This window comes from Trichomonas vaginalis, chromosome I, assembly GCF_026262505.1.
Source record: "Trichomonas vaginalis G3 chromosome I, whole genome shotgun sequence".
NCBI classification, from domain to species: domain Eukaryota; phylum Parabasalia; order Trichomonadida; family Trichomonadidae; genus Trichomonas; species Trichomonas vaginalis.
Genome location: NC_067203.1, coordinates 4,513,129 through 4,537,205, shown reverse-complemented (window position 1 = coordinate 4,537,205; position 24,077 = coordinate 4,513,129). Strand labels below are relative to the sequence as shown.

At 22.2% G+C, this 24,077-nt stretch overlaps 2 protein-coding genes across 2 annotated transcripts, besides 1 other annotated feature; both read left to right on the top strand.

Moving 5' to 3' along the window:
* Positions 1-3,298: part of a mobile genetic element that runs on past the window's edge.
* On the top strand, positions 446-1,449 carry TVAGG3_0928420 (ribonuclease H-like family; the record flags this gene model as incomplete). Its single annotated transcript, XM_051252497.1, has 1 exon — positions 446-1,449. A coding segment is annotated over one exon (1,004 nt), but the record flags the coding sequence as incomplete, so codon positions are not given.
* On the top strand, positions 1,802-2,173 carry TVAGG3_0928410 (uncharacterized protein; the record flags this gene model as incomplete). Its single annotated transcript, XM_051252496.1, has 1 exon — positions 1,802-2,173. The coding sequence occupies one exon, from the start codon at positions 1,802-1,804 to the stop codon at positions 2,171-2,173; it is 372 nt and encodes a 123-aa protein (XP_051078070.1).
* Positions 3,299-24,077: the final 20,779 nt, after the last annotated feature.

Sequence of the window (24,077 nt, the reverse complement as noted above, 5' to 3'; positions counted from 1 at the left end):
TTAAAAATTGAATATATTCAAAAAGCTTTATTTTTATTATGACTGCATGGGATCCTCATGTATATGATGAGTGGATTCCATTTAAGAAGACGAAATATCCACCAACTCCTGAAACATTGGAAACGAAGTGTGGAAAAAATGTTTCACTACGATCGGCTATTATGAGAATGAGCCTAATCAATCAGACAAAGGAAGGCTCTTTACATACTGTGCCGAATGTAGTGAAACATTAGTTCAAGGGCAGTTCGTGCGATGCATTAAAAAAAGCAGGAAAAATGATTTTAAAGATCATAAGTGCAAATTTTTACTCCCAATGCCCAACTACGTTCCTGCTGAGCACCAAGTTGAGAATACTCAGCAAGCAGTTGGCTCTGGTAATGATCCTTCGTTAGAAGAGATCATTGCCAGGCTTATTGCGAGCCTAGATATAAGCCTTTATGCCACAATGAAGCCAGCATTTAAAAGCTTCCTAGAGAGCTTCGCCAAATGGCTTAAAAATAAAGTCAATCGCGAACAGGGCATCAACTTTACAATCCCAGACATTGAGTTCACACGGCGCGGTGTCAGAGAGGCATTGATTACTTTAGGCAAAACAGACTCCTCTCGGGGCCTAAAGTTCTGCGAGGAATTCCGCATCTTCTCAATTTCCCTGGACTGCGGAACACACGGCAGCCGTCATGGTCTATTCTCTTGTGTGTGCAATCCAGGCAAAACAGATCGCCACCAATTCTTCGACACAACAATTTCGACTAATTGGACATACGAGGACTACCATACGTGGTTTGATTCTCTTAAGGTTAATAAAAACCACGTAGCTGGAGTAGTCGGAGATGGTTTGCCAGCCCAGGTTAAAGGACTCTGCCACTGGAGGCCAGAAGGAGCCCTTTTCCCTGGCTTACAAACCGTGTACATTCGTTGCCTTAACCACGTCTTGAACAATGCTATTGTCCACGCACGTAAGCAATGTCCATTGTTGAATGAACTGATGAATAGAGTTCACCAGATTATCATTATCTTTAAGAATCACGATATGAGAGCGAGATACAAGATCAGGGTTCCATCAATCCCGGAAACTCGCTGGCTCTACATATATGATACTCTGTTTTTCATCTTTGATAATCTGGAAACAATTAATACTGCTTTAAGAAGTGGAGATCTTCCACTATCCCTTTCCAGAGCTACACGTGAACAGTTACAATGGACACGTGATGGAATTCCTCCACTCTTTAAAGATGCTTTAATGATATTCAAGCCATTAAAGCAACTTCAATTATGGCTGGAATCCAACAAGTCCATGGGTGCTTATGCATTCCTGATGATACAACAGTGCCAAGGGATGTTGGATGAAATGGCAGGAAGATTAACGCCAGATGGTGAAGAGATTCTCCGATCAATCACTACAATATTCAAAAATGATATGAAAGAATATGGTAGAATTGATTTGCTTCGGTTTGCTTTCGGCTTTACACCGTTAGCAAGGAAGATCATCAGAGACAAGAAGGGTTTTGGAGGAAAGACAAGCTATCCACCTATAATGCAGTTGAAAGATGTGCAAGTCCCAACGATTCCTTCCCTGAGGATCATCAATCGCGAGATCACATTTGAGAAACTCGGCGAAATCCTTGAAGAAGAACGAACAGAACGTGTTGACGAGGTAGCCGAGCATGATGAAGAGATCCAGCAAGCAGAAGAGGAACAAATGCTTAACGACGATCATGCAGCCGAAACAAATGCCGATGGTTCGAGGAATTCCTTGGTCTGGGATGTTGTAGATGAAGAGATAAAAGATCTATACACATTCATGATAACAATCCTCAGACAAAGAGCAATTGCCGAATCAACAGTTGATCCAACGATCAATAAAGACGATAGAGCCAAGGAATTGAGTGATGCTTACGATTTCTTCATAGAGCAAGATGATTCCCATCTTATAAATGGTCATCATCTTGCTCAAAATGATGGCAAGTTTTGGTACATGAATGGCATAAAGCAACTAAAAGCAATAAGACCAATTGGAAAAAGGATGATGTCACTTTCGTGCAGTGAAGCAGATGTAGAACGTGTAATATCTGAATTGCGAAAGACAAGAAATTCAATGAACGAATCATGCAAAGAAGAATATGTAGCATGCCGCTTCTTCATCAAGTTGAATGATGATCAATTTGATATTTGATTTTGTTTTTTAATAAAATTTATTAAATAATTTGTTTTAAAAAGTATTATTTTTATTCGTAAAGATATTAGACAGAAGGTGGCCAGCCTAATGTCTATCAATCTTTAATATTAGTAGTAATTTCCCGCATTTCTGAATGATGATTGATTAGCTTTGTTGTTATTGATGTAAAACTGGATAAGTATTAAATAATTATATTAATCTTGGCCAGGGGACTGCTGATGGCCAGTCAGCAGCGGCCACTATGAATCATTATAATTATTTAATACCTAAATTGAGGTAAAAAGCAATAAGACTTGCCGAGCCTCATGCCCCTACCTCATATAAATAGAATCACACTTTAGTGAATCAACATCTATAAGAATGAAGTGTTTTGAAGCTGAAATAATATTGAATAGAAATTAATTTTTTCTGAAATTTTGAATGAAATTATGGGAAATAAAAAAATTACTAAATATTGTATTCATACAAATATATTATTTTAAAGGAAAAATAGATGCTGATAGAAACGATGAAAATTTTTGAAAACTTTACAATTAATTTATGTTCGTTAACCACAGAGCTTGCAATCCAAAGCTCACGTTAGACAACAAGAGTCATGAAGTCTCATACTAAGGGATATCCAACATATATTTTAATAATCTAATGTTTGTGACAAATATTCAACATAAAATTAAGTTTTCGTTTCGTTACAAGGCATTCATACTTTGGAGATATCATATTTAATGTACAGAAAAGTTAATATTAAACAATACATGCTAAAGAATCAATAAATAAGATAATAAAATAAATTTATACGTAATTACTTTCATTTAATATGCTTTATGCTGTATAATATTGATTAAGAGGCATTAAAAGGTTCCATAGTCTGCTTTTATAGGCAAGATTTTTGATAAAAATTTTAAATTTTGAAAAATGATGAGAAAAGGAAAAAAAAGGTAAATGAGAGCAAGAGGAGGGAAAAAAAGAAAAAGAAAAGAAAGGGAAGGGAAAAATAAAAGAAAGAAGGACATATAAAAATTTAGATGCGCATTCTTAATGCCGAGGCGGCTTGCCGCCGAGGCGCGATTTTTTTAGGCCTCTACGGTAACCCGGCAATGTTTTTTTAAATCTTGTACAGCCCTATTTTATATTATTCTCTTTATTTTCATATTTATCATTGTTTTATAAAATTCTCTTTATTTTCATATTTATAATTGTTTTATGATATTCTTTCGATATTAATGAATGCCCTCTTAGTATTGCCATCAAAACGAAATCAATAGAAATTGTCCAATTCCTCGTTGACCATGGTGCAGATGTTAACATGAAACTTATTCTCTTTCTTTTAATATTTATCATTGTTTTATAAAATTCATTTTCTTTTCATATTTATAATTGTTTTATTGGATTATCTTTCTTTTCGTATTTATCATTGTTTTATTATGTTCTTTTTCTTTTCATATTTATCATTGTTTTATGAAATACTCTTTCTTTTCATATTTATAATTGTTTTATGATATTCTCTTTATTTTCATATTTATCATTGTTTTATGAAATTCCCTTTATTTTCATATTTATAATTGTTTTATGATATTCTTTCGATATTAATGAATGCCCTCTTAGTATTGCCATCAAAACGAAATCAATAGAAATTGTCCAATTCCTCGTTGACCATGGTGCAGATGTTAACATGAAACTTATTCTCTTTCTTTTAATATTTATCATTGTTTTATAAAATTCTCTTTTTTTCATATTTATCATTATTTTATGGCAATCTCTTTCTTTTCATATTTATTATTATTTTATAAAATTCTCTTTCTTTTCATATTTTTCATTGTTTTCTGACACTCTCTTTCTTTTCATATTTATCATTGTTTTATTGGATTATCTTTCTTTTCATATTTATCATTGTTTTATGGCACTCTCTTTCATTTCATATTTATCATTGTTTAATGACATTCTCTTTCTTTTCATTTTTATCATTGTTTTTATTGGATTCTCTTTATATTTATATTTATCATTGTTTTATAAAATTCTCTTTTTTTCATATTTATCATTATTTTATGGCAATCTCTTTCTTTTCATATTTATCATTATTTTATGGCAATCTCTTTCTTTTCATATTTATCATTGTTTTATTGGATTATCTTTCTTTTCGTATTTATCATTGTTTTATATTATTCTCTTTCTTTTCATATTTATTATTGTTTTATTGGATTATTATACTTTTCATATTTATCATTGTTTAATGACATTCTCTTTCTTTTCATTTTTATCATTGTTTTTATTGGATTCTCTTTATATTTATATTTATCATTGTTTTATAAAATTCTCTTTTTTTCATATTTATCATTATTTTATGGCAATCTCTTTCTTTTCATATTTATCATTATTTTATGGCACTCTCTTTCTTTTCATATTTATCATTGTTTAATGACATTCTCTTTCTTTTCATTTTTATCATTGTTTTTATTGGATTCTCTTTATATTTATATTTATCATTGTTTTATGAAATTCTTTCGATATTAATCAATGTCCTCTTACTATTGCTATAGAAACGAAATCAATAGAAATTGTCCAATTCCTAGTTGATCATGGTGCAGATGTTAACAAGAAACTTATTCTCTTTCTTTTCATATTTATCATTGTTTTATGAAATTCTCTTTCTTTTCATATTAATCATTGTTTTATAACAGTCTCTTTCTTTTCATATTTATTATTATTTTATAAAATTCTCTTTCTTTTCATATTAATCATTGTTTTCTGACATTCTCTTTCTTTTCATATTTTTCATTGTTTTATGACATTCTCTTTCTTTTCATGTTTATTATTGTTTTATTTGATTCTTTTTCTTTTCATATTTATCATTGTTTTATAGAATTCTCTTTCTTTTCATATTAATCATTATTGTATATAATTCTCTTTTTTTTCATATTTATCATTATTTTATGAAATTCTCTTTCTTTTCATATTAATCATTGTTTTATAACAGTCTCTTTCTTTTCATATTTATTATTATTTTATAAAATTCTCTTTCTTTTCATATTAATCATTGTTTTCTGACATTCTCTTTCTTTTCATATTTTTCATTGTTTTATGACATTCTCTTTCATTTCATATTTGTCCTTATTTTATTTGATTCTTTTTCTTTTCATATTTATCATTGTTTTATAGAATTCTCTTTCTTTTCATATTAATCATTATTGTATATAATTCTCTTTTTTTTCATATTTATCATTATTTTATGAAATTCTCTTTCTTTTCATATTAATCATTATTGTATATAATTCTCCTTTTTTCATATTTAGCATTGTTTTAGGCCATTCTCTTTCTTTTCATATTAATCATTATTGTATATAATTCTCCTTTTTTTCATATTTAGCATTGTTTTAGGCCATTCTTTTTCTTTTCATGTTTATCATTGTTTTATATGATTCTCTTTCATTTCATATTTATCATTGTTTTATTGCATTCTCTTTCTTTTCATGTTTATTATTGTTTTATGACATTCTCTTTCATTTCATATTTATCATTGTTTTATTTCATTCTCTTTCTTTTCATGTTTATTATTGTTTTATGACATTCTTTTTCTTTTCATATTTATCATTGTTTTATTGGATTATCTTTCTTTTCATATTTATCATTGTTTTATATTATTCTCTTTATTTTCATATTTATCATTGTTTTATGAAATTCTCTTTATTTTCATATTTATAATTGTTTTATGATATTCTTTCGATATTAATGAATGCCCTCTTAGTATTGCCATCAAAACGAAATCAATAGAAATTGTCCAATTCCTCGTTGACCATGGTGCAGATGTTAACATGAAACTTATTCTCTTTCTTTTAATATTTATCATTGTTTTATAAAATTCTCTTTTTTTCATATTTATCATTATTTTATGGCAATCTCTTTCTTTTCATATTTATCATTATTTTATGGCAATCTCTTTATATTTATATTTATCATTGTTTTATAAAATTCTCTTTTTTTCATATTTATCATTGTTTTATAACAGTCTCTTTCTTTTCATATTTATTATTATTTTATAAAATTCTCTTTCTTTTCATATTTATAATTGTTTTATTGGATTATCTTTCTTTTCGTATTTATCATTGTTTTATATTATTCTCTTTCTTTTCATATTTATTATTGTTTTATTGGATTATTATACTTTTCATATTTATCATTGTTTAATGACATTCTCTTTCTTTTCATTTTTATCATTGTTTTTATTGGATTCTCTTTATATTTATATTTATCATTGTTTTATAAAATTCTCTTTTTTTCATATTTATCATTATTATTTATGGCAATCTCTTTCTTTTCATATTTATCATTATTTTATGGCAATCTCTTTCTTTTCATATTTATCATTGTTTTATAACAGTCTCTTTCTTTTCATATTTATTATTATTTTATAAAATTCTCTTTCTTTTCATATTTATAATTGTTTTATTGGATTATCTTTCTTTTCGTATTTATCATTGTTTTATATTATTCTTTTTCTTTTCATGTTTATCATTGTTTTATTATGTTCTTTTTCTTTTCATATTTATCATTGTTTTATGAAATTCTCTTTATTTTCATATTTATCATTGTTTTATTTCATTCTCTTTCTTTTCATGTTTATTATTGTTTTATGACATTCTTTTTCTTTTCATATTTATCATTGTTTTATATTATTCTCTTTATTTTCATATTTATCATTGTTTTATGAAATTATCTTTCTTTTCGTATTTATCATTGTTTTATGATATTCTTTCGATATTAATGAATGCCCTCTTAGTATTGCCATCAAAACGAAATCAATAGAAATTGTCCAATTCCTCGTTGACCATGGTGCAGATGTTAACATGAAACTTATTCTCTTTCTTTTAATATTTATCATTGTTTTATAAAATTCTCTTTTTTTCATATTTATCATTATTTTATGGCAATCTCTTTCTTTTCATATTTATCATTATTTTATGGCAATCTCTTTATATTTATATTTATCATTGTTTTATAAAATTCTCTTTTTTTCATATTTATCATTGTTTTATAACAGTCTCTTTCTTTTCATATTTATTATTATTTTATAAAATTCTCTTTCTTTTCATATTTATAATTGTTTTATTGGATTATCTTTCTTTTCGTATTTATCATTGTTTTATATTATTCTCTTTCTTTTCATATTTATTATTGTTTTATTGGATTATTATACTTTTCATATTTATCATTGTTTAATGACATTCTCTTTCTTTTCATTTTTATCATTGTTTTTATTGGATTCTCTTTATATTTATATTTATCATTGTTTTATAAAATTCTCTTTTTTTCATATTTATCATTGTTTTATAACAGTCTCTTTCTTTTCATATTTATTATTATTTTATAAAATTCTCTTTCTTTTCATATTTATAATTGTTTTATTGGATTATCTTTCTTTTCGTATTTATCATTGTTTTATATTATTCTCTTTCTTTTCATATTTATTATTGTTTTATTGGATTATTATACTTTTCATATTTATCATTGTTTAATGACATTCTCTTTCTTTTCATTTTTATCATTGTTTTTATTGGATTCTCTTTATATTTATATTTATCATTGTTTTATAAAATTCTCTTTTTTTCATATTTATCATTATTTTATGGCAATCTCTTTCTTTTCATATTTATCATTATTTTATGGCAATCTCTTTCTTTTCATATTTATCATTGTTTTATAACAGTCTCTTTCTTTTCATATTTATTATTATTTTATAAAATTCTCTTTCTTTTCATATTTATAATTGTTTTATTGGATTATCTTTCTTTTCGTATTTATCATTGTTTTATATTATTCTTTTTCTTTTCATGTTTATCATTGTTTTATTATGTTCTTTTTCTTTTCATATTTATCATTGTTTTATGAAATTCTCTTTATTTTCATATTTATCATTGTTTTATTTCATTCTCTTTCTTTTCATGTTTATTATTGTTTTATGACATTCTTTTTCTTTTCATATTAATCATTGTTTTCTGACATTCTCTTTCTTTTCATATTTATTATTATTTTATAAAATTCTCTTTCTTTTCATATTTATAATTGTTTTATTGGATTATCTTTCTTTTCGTATTTATCATTGTTTTATGATATTCTTTCGATATTAATGAATGCCCTCTTAGTATTGCCATCAAAACGAAATCAATAGAAATTGTCCAATTCCTCGTTGACCATGGTGCAGATGTTAACATGAAACTTATTCTCTTTCTTTTAATATTTATAATTGTTTTATAAAATTCATTTTCTTTTCATATTTATAATTGTTTTATTGGATTATCTTTCTTTTCATGTTTATCATTGTTTTATTATGTTCTTTTTCTTTTCATATTTATCATTGTTTTATGAAATTCTCTTTATTTTCATATTTATAATTGTTTTATGATATTCTTTCGATATTAATGAATGCCCTCTTAGTATTGCCATCAAAACGAAATCAATAGAAATTGTCCAATTCCTCGTTGACCATGGTGCAGATGTTAACATGAAACTTATTCTCTTTCTTTTAATATTTATCATTGTTTTATAAAATTCTCTTTTTTTCATATTTATCATTATTTTATGGCAATCTCTTTCTTTTCATATTTATCATTATTTTATGGCAATCTCTTTCTTTTCATATTTATTATTATTTTATAAAATTCTCTTTCTCTTCATTTTTATCATTGTTTTATAAAATTCTCTTTCTTTTCATATTTATCATTGTTTTATTGGATTATCTTTCTTTTCATATTTATCATTGTTTTATGGCACTCTCTTTCATTTCATATTTATCATTGTTTTATGGCACTCTCTTTCTTTTCATATTTATCATTGTTTAATGACATTCTCTTTCTTTTCATTTTTATCATTGTTTTTATTGGATTCTCTTTATATTTATATTTATCATTGTTTTATGAAATTCTTTCGATATTAATCAATGTCCTCTTACTATTGCTATAGAAACGAAATCAATAGAAATTGTCCAATTCCTAGTTGATCATGGTGCAGATGTTAACAAGAAACTTATTCTCTTTCTTTTCATATTTATCATTGTTTTATGAAATTCTCTTTCTTTTCATATTAATCATTGTTTTATAACAGTCTCTTTCTTTTCATATTTATCATTGTTTTATTATGTTCTTTTTCTTTTCATATTTATCATTGTTTTATAAAATTCTCTTTCTTTTCATATTTTTCATTGTTTTATGACATTCTCTTTCATTTCATATTTGTCCTTATTTTATTTGATTCTTTTTCTTTTCATATTTATCATTGTTTTATAGAATTCTCTTTCTTTTCATATTAATCATTATTGTATATAATTCTCTTTTTTTCATATTTATCATTATTTTATGAAATTCTCTTTCTTTTCATATTAATCATTATTGTATATAATTCTCTTTTTTTTCATATTTATCATTATTTTATGAAATTCTCTTTCTTTTCATATTAATCATTATTGTATATAATTCTCCTTTTTTCATATTTAGCATTGTTTTAGGCCATTCTTTTTCTTTTCATGTTTATCATTGTTTTATATGATTCTCTTTCTTTTCATGTTTATTATTGTTTTATGACATTCTCTTTCATTTCATATTTATCATTGTTTTATTTCATTCTCTTTCTTTTCATGTTTATTATTGTTTTATGACATTCTTTTTCTTTTCATATTTATCATTGTTTTATTGGATTATCTTTCTTTTCGTATTTATCATTGTTTTATATTATTCTTTTTCTTTTCATGTTTATCATTGTTTTATTATGTTCTTTTTCTTTTCATATTTATCATTGTTTTATGAAATTCTCTTTATTTTCATATTTATCATTGTTTTATTTCATTCTCTTTCTTTTCATGTTTATTATTGTTTTATGACATTCTTTTTCTTTTCATATTTATCATTGTTTTATATTATTCTCTTTATTTTCATATTTATCATTGTTTTATGAAATTCTCTTTATTTTCATATTTATAATTGTTTTATGATATTCTTTCGATATTAATGAATGCCCTCTTAGTATTGCCATCAAAACGAAATCAATAGAAATTGTCCAATTCCTCGTTGACCATGGTGCAGATGTTAACATGAAACTTATTCTCTTTCTTTTAATATTTATCATTGTTTTATAAAATTCTCTTTTTTTCATATTTATCATTATTTTATGGCAATCTCTTTCTTTTCATATTTATCATTATTTTATGGCACTCTCTTTCTTTTCATATTTATCATTGTTTTATAAAATTCTCTTTTTTTCATATTTATCATTGTTTTATAACAGTCTCTTTCTTTTCATATTTATTATTATTTTATAAAATTCTCTTTCTTTTCATATTTATAATTGTTTTATTGGATTATCTTTCTTTTCGTATTTATCATTGTTTTATATTATTCTCTTTCTTTTCATATTTATTATTGTTTTATTGGATTATTATACTTTTCATATTTATCATTGTTTAATGACATTCTCTTTCTTTTCATTTTTATCATTGTTTTTATTGGATTCTCTTTATATTTATATTTATCATTGTTTTATAAAATTCTCTTTTTTTCATATTTATCATTATTTTATGGCAATCTCTTTCTTTTCATATTTATCATTATTTTATGGCAATCTCTTTCTTTTCATATTTATCATTGTTTTATAACAGTCTCTTTCTTTTCATATTTATTATTATTTTATAAAATTCTCTTTCTTTTCATATTTATAATTGTTTTATTGGATTATCTTTCTTTTCGTATTTATCATTGTTTTATATTATTCTTTTTCTTTTCATGTTTATCATTGTTTTATTATGTTCTTTTTCTTTTCATATTTATCATTGTTTTATGAAATTCTCTTTATTTTCATATTTATCATTGTTTTATTTCATTCTCTTTCTTTTCATGTTTATTATTGTTTTATGACATTCTTTTTCTTTTCATATTAATCATTGTTTTCTGACATTCTCTTTCTTTTCATATTTATTATTATTTTATAAAATTCTCTTTCTTTTCATATTTATAATTGTTTATTGGATTATCTTTCTTTCGTATTTATCATTGTTTTATGATATTCTTTCGATATTAATGAATGCCCTCTTAGTATTGCCATCAAAACGAAATCAATAGAAATTGTCCAATTCCTCGTTGACCATGGTGCAGATGTTAACATGAAACTTATTCTCTTTCTTTTCATATTTATTATTATTTTATAAAATTCTCTTTCTTTTCATATTTATAATTGTTTTATTGGATTATCTTTCTTTTCATGTTTATCATTGTTTTATTATGTTCTTTTTCTTTTCATATTTATCATTGTTTTATGAAATTCTCTTTATTTTCATATTTATCATTGTTTTATTTCATTCTCTTTCTTTTCATGTTTATTATTGTTTTATGACATTCTTTTTCTTTTCATATTAATCATTGTTTTCTGACATTCTCTTTCTTTTCATATTTATTATTATTTTATAAAATTCTCTTTCTTTTCATATTTATAATTGTTTTATTGGATTATCTTTCTTTTCGTATTTATCATTGTTTTATGATATTCTTTCGATATTAATGAATGCCCTCTTAGTATTGCCATCAAAACGAAATCAATAGAAATTGTCCAATTCCTCGTTGACCATGGTGCAGATGTTAACATGAAACTTATTCTCTTTCTTTTAATATTTATCATTGTTTTATAAAATTCTCTTTTTTCATATTTATCATTATTTTATGGCAATCTCTTTCTTTTCATATTTATCATTATTTTATGGCAATCTCTTTCTTTTCATATTTATTATTATTTTATAAAATTCTCTTTCTCTTCATTTTTATCATTGTTTTATAAAATTCTCTTTCTTTCATATTTATCATTGTTTATTGGATTATCTTTCTTTCATATTTATCATTGTTTTATGGCACTCTCTTTCATTTCATATTTATCATTGTTTTATGGCACTCTCTTTCTTTTCATATTTATCATTGTTTAATGACATTCTCTTTCTTTTCATTTTTATCATTGTTTTTATTGGGATTCTCTTTATATTTATATTTATCATTGTTTTATGAAATTCTTTCGATATTAATCAATGTCCTCTTACTATTGCTATAGAAACGAAATCAATAGAAATTGTCCAATTCCTAGTTGATCATGGTGCAGATGTTTAACAAGAAACTTATTCTCTTTCTTTTCATATTTATCATTGTTTTATGAAATTCTCTTTCTTTTCATATTTATAATTGTTTTATTGGATTATCTTTCTTTTCGTATTTATCATTGTTTTATATTATTCTCTTTCTTTTCATATATTATTGTTTTATTGGATTATTATACTTTTCAATATTTATCATTGTTTAATGACATTCTCTTTCTTTTCATTTTTATCATTGTTTTATTGGATTCTCTTATATTATAATTTATCATTGTTTTATAGAATTCTCTTTCTTTCATATTAATCATTATTGTATATAATTCTCCTTTTTCATATTTAGCATTGTTTTAGGCCATTCTCTTTCTTTTCATGTTTATCATTGTTTTATATGATTCTCTTTCATTTCATATTTATCATTGTTTATTGCATTCTCTTTCATTTCATATTTATCATTGTTTTATTTCATTCTCTTTCTTTTCATGTTTATTATTGTTTTATGAATTCTTTTTCTTTTCATATTTATCATTGTTTTATTGGATTATCTTTCTTTTCATATTATCAATTGTTTTATATTATTCTCTTTATTTTCATATTTATCATTGTTTTATGAAATTCTCTTTATTTTCATATTTATAATTTGTTTTATGATATTCTTTCGATATTAATGAATGCCCTCTTAGTATTGCCATCAAAACGAAATCAAATAGAAATTGTCCAATTCCTCGTTGACCATGGTGCAGATGTTAACATGAAACTTATTCTCTTTCTTTTAATATTTATCATTGTTTTATAAAATTCTCTTTTTTCATATTTATCATTATTTTATGGCAATCTCTTTCTTTTCATATTTATCATTATTTTATGGCAATCTCTTTATATTTATATTTATCATTGTTTTATAAAATTCTCTTTTTTTCATATTTATCATTGTTTTATAACAGTCTCTTCTTTTCATATATTATTATTTTATAAAATTTCTTTTTTTCATATTTATAATTGTTTTATTGGATTATCTTTCTTTTCGTATTTATCATTGTTTTATTATTATTCTCTTCTTTTCATATTTATTATGTTTTATTGGATTATTATACTTTTCATATTTATCATTGTTTAATGACATTCTCTTTCTTTTCATTTTTATCATTGTTTTTATTGGATTCTCTTTATATTTATATTTATCATTGTTTTATAAAATTCTCTTTTTTTCATATTTATCATTATTTTATGGCAATCTCTTTCTTTTCATATTTATCATTATTTTATGGCAATCTCTTTCTTTTCATATTTATTATTATTTTATAAAATTCTCTTTTTTTCATATTTATCATTGTTTTATAAAATTCTCTTTTTTTCATATTTATCATTGTTTTATAACAGTCTCTTTCTTTTCATATTTATTATTATTTTATAAAATTCTCTTTCTTTTCACATTTATCATTGTTTTATTGGATTATCTTTCTTTTCATATTTATCATTGTTTTATTGGATTATCTTTCTTTTCATATTTATCATTGTTTTATGAAATTCTCTTTCTTTTCATATTAATCATTGTTTTATAACAGTCTCTTTCTTTTCATATTTATTATTATTTTATAAAATTCTCTTTCTTTTCATATTAATCATTGTTTTATAACAGTCTCTTTCTTTTCATATTTATCATTGTTTTATTGGATTATCTTTCTTTTCATATTTATCATTGTTTTATGGCACTCTCTTTCTTTTCATATTTATCATTGTTTTATGGCACTCTCTTTCTTTTCATATTTATCATTGTTTTTATTGGATTCTCTTTATATTTATATTTATCATTGTTTTATGAAATTCTTTCGATATTAATCAATGTCCTCTTACTATTGCTATAGAAACGAAATCAATAGAAATTGTCCAATTCCTAGTTGATCATGGTGCAGATGTTAACAAGAAACTTATTCTCTTTCTTTTCATATTTATCATTGTTTTATGAAATTCTCTTTCTTTTCATATTTATAATTGTTTTATTGGATTATCTTTCTTTTCGTATTTATCATTGTTTTATATTATTCTCTTTCTTTTCATATTTATCATTGTTTTATGAAATTCTCTTTATTTTCATATTTATAATTGTTTTATAACAGTCTCTTTCTTTTCATATTTATTATTATTTTATAAAATTCTCTTTCTTTTCATATTAATCATTGTTTTATAAAATTCTCTTTCTTTTCATATTTTTCATTGTTTTATGACATTCTCTTTCATTTCATATTTGTCCTTATTTTATTTGATTCTTTTTCTTTTCATATTTATCATTGTTTTATGAAATTCTCTTTCTTTTCATATTAATCATTGTTTTATAACAGTCTCTTTCTTTTCATATTTATCATTGTTTTATTATGTTCTTTTTTTCTTTTCATATTTATCATTGTTTTATAAAATTCTCTTCTTTTCATATTTTTCATTGTTTTATGACATTCTCTTTCATTTCATATTTGTCCTTATTATTTGATTCTTTTTCTTTTCATATTTATCATTGTTTTATAGAATTCTCTTTCTTTTCATATTAATCATTATTGTATATAATTCTCTTTTTTTCATATTTATCATTATTTTATGAAATTCTCTTTCTTTTCATATTAATCATTATTGTATATAATTCTCTTTTTTTCATATTTATCATTATTTTATGAAATTCTCTTTCTTTTCATATTAATCATTATTGTATATAATTCTTCCTTTTTTCATATTTAGCATTGTTTTAGGCCATTCTTTTTCTTTTCATGTTTATCATTGTTTTATATGATTCTCTTTCTTTTCATGTTTATTATTGTTTTATGACATTCTCTTTCATTTCATATTTATCATTGTTTTATTTCATTCTCTTTCTTTCATGTTTATTATTGTTTTATGACATTCTTTTTCTTTTCATATTTATCATTGTTTTATTGGATTATCTTTCTTTTCATATTATCATTGTTTTATATTATTCTCTTTATTTCATATTTATCATTGTTTTATGAAATTCTCTTTATTTTCATATTTATAATTGTTTTATGATATTCTTTCGATATTAATGAATGCCCTCTTAGTATTGCCATCAAAACGAAATCAATAGAAATTGTCCAATTCCTCGTTGACCATGGTGCAGATGTTAACATGAAACTTATTCTCTTTCTTTTAATATTTATCATTGTTTTATAAAATTCTCTTTTTTCATTATTTATCATTATTTTATGGCAATCTCTTTCTTTTCATATTTATCATTATTTTATGGCAATCTCTTTATATTTATATTTATCATTGTTTTATAAAATTCTCTTTTTCATATTTATCATTGTTTTATACAGTCTCTTTCTTTTCAATATTTATTATTTTTATAAAATTCTCTTTCTTTTCATATTTATAATTGTTTTATTGGATTATCTTTCTTTTCGTATTTATCATTGTTTTATATTATTCTCTTTCTTTTCATATTTATTATTGTTTTATTGGATTATTATACTTTTCATATTTATCATTGTTTAATGACATTCTCTTTCTTTTCATTTTTATCATTGTTTTTATTGGATTCTCTTTATATTTATATTTATCATTGTTTTATAAAATTCTCTTTTTTTCATATTTATCATTATTTTATGGCAATCTCTTTCTTTTCATATTTATCATTATTTTATGGCAATCTCTTTCTTTTCATATTTATCATTGTTTTATAACAGTCTCTTTCTTTTCATATTTATTATTATTTTATAAAATTCTCTTTCTTTTCATATTTATAATTGTTTTATTGGATTATCTTTCTTTTCGTATTTATCATTGTTTATATATTATTCTTTTTCTTTTCATGTTTATCATTTTTTATTATGTTCTTTTTCTTTTCATATTTATCATTGTTTTATGAAATTCTCTTTATTTTCATATTTATCATTGTTTTATTTCATTCTCTTCTTTTCATGTTTATTATTGTTTTATGACATTCTTTTTCTTTTCATATTTATCATTGTTTTATATTATTCTCTTTATTTTCATATTATATCATTGTTTTATGAAATTCTCTTTTTTCATATTTATAATTGTTTTATGATATTCTTTCGATATTAATGAATGCCCTCTTAGTATTGCCATCAAAACGAAATCAATAGAAATTGTCCAATTCCTCGTTGACCATGGTGCAGATGTTAACATGAAACTTATTCTCTTTCTTTTAATATTTATCATTGTTTTATAAAATTCTCTTTTTTTCATATTTATCATTATTTTATGGCAATCTCTTTCTTTTCATATTTATCATTATTTTATGGCAATCTCTTTCTTTTCATATTTATTATTTTATAAAATTCTCTTTCTTTTCATATTTTTCATTGTTTTCTGACACTCTCTTTCTTTTCATATTTATCATTGTTTTATTGGATTATCTTTCTTTTCATATTTATCATTGTTTTATGGCTTTTCTTTCTATTTATCATTGTTTTATGGCACTCTCTTTCTTTTCATATTTATTATTGTTTTATTGGATTATTATACTTTTCATATTTATCATTGTTTAATGACATTCTCTTTCTTTTCATTTTTATCATTGTTTTTATTGGATTCTCTTTATATTTATATTTATCATTGTTTTATAAAATTCTCTTTTTTTCATATTTATCATTGTTTTATAACAGTCTCTTTCTTTTCATATTTATTATTATTTTATAAAATTCTCTTTCTTTTCATATTTATAATTGTTTTATTGGATTATCTTTCTTTTCGTATTTATCATTGTTTTATATTATTCTCTTTCTTTTCATATTTATTATTGTTTTATTGGATTATTATACTTTTCATATTTATCATTGTTTAATGACATTCTCTTTCTTTTCATTTTTATCATTGTTTTTATTGGATTCTCTTTATATTTATATTTATCATTGTTTTATAAAATTCTCTTTTTTTCATATTTATCATTATTTTATGGCAATCTCTTTCTTTTCATATTTATCATTATTTTATGGCAATCTCTTTTTTTCATATTTATCATTGTTTTATAACAGTCTCTTTCTTTTCATATTTATTATTATTTTATAAAATTCTCTTTCTTTTCATATTTATAATTGTTTTATTGGATTATCTTTCTTTTCGTATTTATCATTGTTTTATATTATTCTTTTTCTTTTCATGTTTATCATTGTTTTATTATGTTCTTTTTCTTTTCATATTTATCATTGTTTTATGAAATTCTCTTTATTTTCATATTTATCATTGTTTTATTTCATTCTCTTTCTTTTCATGTTTATTATTGTTTTATGACATTCTTTTTCTTTTCATATTAATCATTGTTTTCTGACATTCTCTTTCTTTTCATATTTATTATTATTTTATAAAATTCTCTTTCTTTTCATATTTATAATTGTTTTATTGGATTATCTTTCTTTTCGTATTTATCATTGTTTTATGATATTCTTTCGATATTAATGAATGCCCTCTTAGTATTGCCATCAAAACGAAATCAATAGAAATTGTCCAATTCCTCGTTGACCATGGTGCAGATGTTAACATGAAACTTATTCTCTTTCTTTTAATATTTATAATTGTTTTATAAAATTCATTTTCTTTTCATATTTATAATTGTTTTATTGGATTATCTTTCTTTTCATGTTTATCATTGTTTTATTATGTTCTTTTTCTTTTCATATTTATCATTGTTTTATGAAATTCTCTTTATTTTCATATTTATCATTGTTTTATGAAATTCCCTTTATTTTCATATTTATAATTGTTTTATGATATTCTTTCGATATTAATGAATGCCCTCTTAGTATTGCCATCAAAACGAAATCAATAGAAATTGTCCAATTCCTCGTTGACCATGGTGCAGATGTTAACATGAAACTTATTCTCTTTCTTTTAATATTTATCATTGTTTTATAAAATTCTCTTTTTTTTCATATTTATCATTATTTTATGGCAATCTCTTTCTTTTCATATTTATCATTATTTTATGGCAATCTCTTTCTTTTCATATTTATTATTATTTTATAAAATTCTCTTTCTCTTCATTTTTATCATTGTTTTATAAAATTCTCTTTCTTTTCATATTTATCATTGTTTTATTGGATTATCTTTCTTTTCATATTTATCATTGTTTTATGGCACTCTCTTTCATTTCATATTTATCATTGTTTTATGGCACCTCTTTCTTTTCATATTTATCATTGTTTAATGACATTCTCTTTCTTTTCATTTTTATCATTGTTTTTATTGGATTCTCTTTATATTTATATTTATCATTGTTTTATGAAATTCTTTCGATATTAATCAATGTCCTCTTACTATTGCTATAGAAACGAAATCAATAGAAATTGTCCAATTCCTAGTTGATCATGGTGCAGATGTTAACAGAAACTTATTCTCTTTCTTTTCATATTTATCATTGTTTTATGAAATTCTCTTTCTTTTCATATTAATCATTGTTTTATAACAGTCTCTTTCTTTTCATATTTATCATTGTTTTATTATGTTTCTTTTTCTTTTCATATTTATCATTGTTTTATAAAATTCTCTTTCTTTTCATATTTTTCATTGTTTTATGACATTCTCTTTCATTTCATATTTGTCCTTATTTTATTTGATTCTTTTTCTTTTCATATTTATCATTGTTTTATAGAATTCTCTTTCTTTTCATATTAATCATTATTGTATATAATTCTCTTTTTTTTCATATTTATCATTATTTTATGAAATTCTCTTTCTTTTCATATTAATCATTATTGTATATAATTCTCTTTTTTCATATTTATCATTATTTTATGAAATTCTCTTTCTTTTCATATTAATCATTATTGTATATAATTCTCCTTTTTTCATATTTAGCATTGTTTTAGGCCATTCTTTTTCTTTTCATGTTTATCATTGTTTTATATGATTCTCTTTCTTTTCATGTTTATTATTGTTTTATGACATTCTCTTTCATTTCATATTTATCATTGTTTTATTTCATTCTCTTTCTTTTCATGTTTATTATTGTTTTATGACATTCTTTTTCTTTTCATATTTATCATTGTTTTATTGGATTATCTTTCTTTTCATATTTATCATTGTTTTATATTATTCTCTTTATTTTCATATTTATCATTGTTTTATGAAATTCTCTTTATTTTCATATTATAATTGTTTTATGATATTCTTTCGATATTAATGAATGCCCTCTTAGTATTGCCATCAAAACGAAATCAATAGAAATTGTCCAATTCCTCGTTGACCATGGTGCAGATGTTAACATGAAACTTATTCTCTTTCTTTTAATATTTATCATTGTTTTATAAAATTCTCTTTTTTTCATATTTATCATTATTTTATGGCAATCTCTTTCTTTTCATATTTATCATTATTTTATGGCAATCTCTTTATATTTATATTTATCATTGTTTTATAAAATTCTCTTTTTTTCATATTTATCATTGTTTTATAACAGTCTCTTTCTTTTCATATTTATTATTATTTTATAAAATTCTCTTTCTTTTCATATTTATAATTGTTTTATTGGATTATCTTTCTTTTCATATTTATCATTGTTTTATGGCACTCTCTTTCATTTCATATTTATCATTGTTTTATGGCACTCTCTTTCTTTTTCATATTTATCATTGTTAATGACATTCTCTTTCTTTTCATTTTTATCATTGTTTTTATTGGATTCTCTTTATATTTATATTTATCATGTTTTATTAAAATTCTCTTTTTTTTCATATTTATCATTATTTTATGGCAATCTCTTTCTTTCTAATATTTATCATTATTTGGCAATCTCTTTCTTTTCATATTTATCATTGTTTTATAACAGTCTCTTTCTTTTCATATTTATTATTATTTTATAAAATTCTCTTTCTTTTCATATTTATAATTGTTTTATTGGATTATCTTTCTTTTCGTATTTATCATTGTTTTATATTATTCTTTTTCTTTTCATGTTTATCATTGTTTTATTATGTTCTTTTTCTTTTCATATTTATCATTGTTTTATGAAATTCTCTTTATTTTCATATTTATCATTGTTTTATTTCATTCTCTTTCTTTTCATGTTTATTATTGTTTTATGACATTCTTTTTCTTTTCATATTAATCATTGTTTTCTGACATTCTCTTTCTTTTCATATTTATTATTATTTTATAAAATTCTCTTTCTTTTCATATTTATAATTGTTTTATTGGATTATCTTTCTTTTCATGTTTATCATTGTTTTATTATGTTCTTTTTCTTTTCATATTTATCATTGTTTTATGAAATTCTCTTTATTTTCATATTTATCATTGTTTTATGAAATTCCCTTTATTTTCATATTTATAATTTTTTATGATATTCTTTCGATATTAATGAATGCCCTCTTAGTATTGCCATCAAAACGAAATCAATAGAAATTGTCCAATTCCTCGTTGACCATGGTGCAGATGTTAACATGAAACTTATTCTCTTTCTTTTAATATTTATAATTGTTTTATAAAATTCTCTTTTTTTCATATTTATCATTATTTTATGGCAATCTCTTTCTTTTCATATTTATCATTATTTATGGCAATCTCTTTCTTTTCATTTATATTATTATTTTTATAAAATTCTTTCTCTTCATTTTTATCATTGTTTTATAAAATTCTCTTTCTTTTCATATTTATCATTGTTTTATTGGATTATCTTTCTTTTCATATTTATCATTGTTTTATGGCACTCTCTTTCATTTCATATTTATCATTGTTTTATGGCACTCTCTTTCTTTTCATATTTATCATTGTTTAATGACATTCTCTTTTTTTCATTTTTATCATTGTTTTTATTTGGATTCTCTTTATATTTATATTATCATTGTTTTATGAAATTCTTTCGATATTAATCAATTCTCTCTTACTATTGCTATAGAAACGAAATCAATAGAAATTGTCCAATTCCTAGTTGATCATGGTGCAGATGTTAACATGAAATTTATTCTCTTTCTCTTCATTTTTATCATTGTTTTATAAAATTCTCTTTCTTTTCATATTAATCATTGTTTTATAACAGTCTCTTTCTTTTCATATTTATCATTGTTTTATAGAATTCTCTTTCTTTTCATATTAATCATTATTGTATATAATTCTCTTTTTTTTCATATTTATCATTATTTTATGAAATTCTCTTTCTTTTCATATTAATCATTATTGTATATAATTCTCTTTTTTTCATATTTATCATTATTTTATGAAATTCTCTTTCTTTTCATATTAATCATTATTGTATATAATTCTCCTTTTTCATATTTAGCATTGTTTTAGGCCATTCTTTTCTTTTCATGTTTATCATTGTTTTATATGATTCTCTTTCTTTCATGTTTTTATATTGTTTTATGACATTCTCTTTCATTTCATATTTATCATTGTTTTATTTCATTCTCTTTCTTTTCATGTTTATTATTGTTTTTATGACATTCTTTTTTTTCATATTTATCATTGTTTTATTGGATTATCTTTCTTTTCATATTTATCATTGTTTTATATTATTCTCTTTATTTTCATATTTATCATTGTTTTATGAAATTCTCTTTATTTTCATATTTATAATTGTTTTATGATATTCTTTCGATATTAATGAATGCCCTCTAGTATTTGCCATCAAAACGAAATCAATAGAAATTGTCCAATTCCTCGTTGACCATGGTGCAGATGTTAACATGAAACTTATTCTCTTTCTTTTAATATTATCATTTGTTTTATAAAATTCTCTTTTTTTCAATTTATAATTGTTTTATTGATTATCTTTCTTTTCGTATTTATCATTGTTTTATATTATTCTCTTTCTTTTCATATTTATTATTGTTTTATTGGATATTATACTTTTCATATTTATCATTGTTTAATGACATTCTCTTTCTTTTCATTTTTATCATTGTTTATTGGATTATCTTTCTTTTCATATTTATCATTGTTTTATATGATTCTCTTTCATTTCATATTATCATTGTTTATAACAGTCTCTTTCTTTTCATATTATTATTATTTTATAAAATCTCTTTCTTTTCATATTTATAATTGTTTTATTGGATTATCTTTCTTTTCATGTTTATCATTGTTTTATTATGTTCTTTTTCTTTTCATATTTATCATTGTTTTATGAAATTCTCTTTATTTTCATATTTATCATTGTTTTATGAAATTCCCTTTATTTTCATATTTATAATTGTTTTATGATATTCTTTCGATATTAATGAATGCCCTCTTAGTATTGCCATCAAAACGAAATCAATAGAAATTGTCCAATTCCTCGTTGACCATGGTGCAAATGTTAACATGAAACTTATTCTCTTTCTTTTAATATTTATAATTGTTTTATAAAATTCTCTTTTTTTTCATATTTATCATTATTTTATGGCAATCTCTTTCTTTTCATATTTATCATTATTTTATGGCAATCTCTTTCTTTTCATATTATTATTATTTTTTATAAAATTCTCTTTCTCTTCATTTTTATCATTGTTTTATAAAATTCTCTTTCTTTTCATATTTATCATTGTTTTATTGGATTATCTTTCTTTTCATATTTATCATTGTTTTATGGCACTCTCTTTCATTTCATATTTATCATTGTTTTATGGCACTCTCTTTCTTTTCATATTATCATTGTTTAATGACATTCTCTTTCTTTTCATTTTTATCATTGTTTTTATTGGATTCTCTTTATATTTATATTTATCATTGTTTTATGAAATTCTTTCGATATTAATCAATGTCCTCTTACTATTGCTATAGAAACGAAATCAATAGAAATTGTCCAATTCCTAGTTGATCATGGTGCAGATGTTAACAAGAAACTTATTCTCTTTCTTTTCATATTTATCATTGTTTTATGAAATTCTCTTTCTTTTCATATTTATAATTTTTTATTGGATTATCTTTCTTTTCGTATTTATCATTGTTTTATATTATTCTCTTTCTTTTCATATTTATTATTGTTTTATTGGATTATTATACTTTTCATATTTATCATTGTTTAATGACATTCTCTTTCTTTTCATTTTTATCATTGTTTTTATTGGATTCTCTTTATATTTATATTTATCATTGTTTTATAAAATTCTCTTTTTTTCATATTTATCATTGTTTTATAACAGTCTCTTTCTTTTCATATTTATTATTATTTTATAAAATTCTCTTTCTTTTCATATTTATAATTGTTTTATTGGATTATCTTTCTTTTCGTATTTATCATTTTTTATATTATTCTCTTTCTTTTCATATTTATTATTGTTTTATTGGATTATTATACTTTTCATATTTATCATTGTTTAATGACATTCTCTTTCTTTTCATTTTTATCATTGTTTTTATTGGATTCTCTTTATATTTATATTTATCATTGTTTTATAAAATTCTCTTTTTTCATATTTATCATTATTTTATGGCAATCTCTTTCTTTTCATATTTATCATTATTTTATGGCAATCTCTTTCTTTTCATATTTATCATTGTTTTATAACAGTCTCTTTCTTTTCATATTTATTATTATTTTATAAAATTCTCTTTCTTTTCATATTTATAATTGTTTTATTGGATTATCTTTTTTCGTATTTATCATTGTTTTATATTATTCTTTTTCTTTTCATGTTTATCATTGTTTTATTATGTTCTTTTTCTTTTCATATTTATCATTGTTTTATGAAATTCTCTTTATTTTCATATTTATCATTGTTTTATTTCATTCTCTTTCTTTTCATGTTTATTATTGTTTTATGACATTCTTTTCTTTTCATATTAATCATTGTTTTCTGACATTCTCTTTCTTTTCATATTTATTATTATTTTATAAAATTCTCTTTC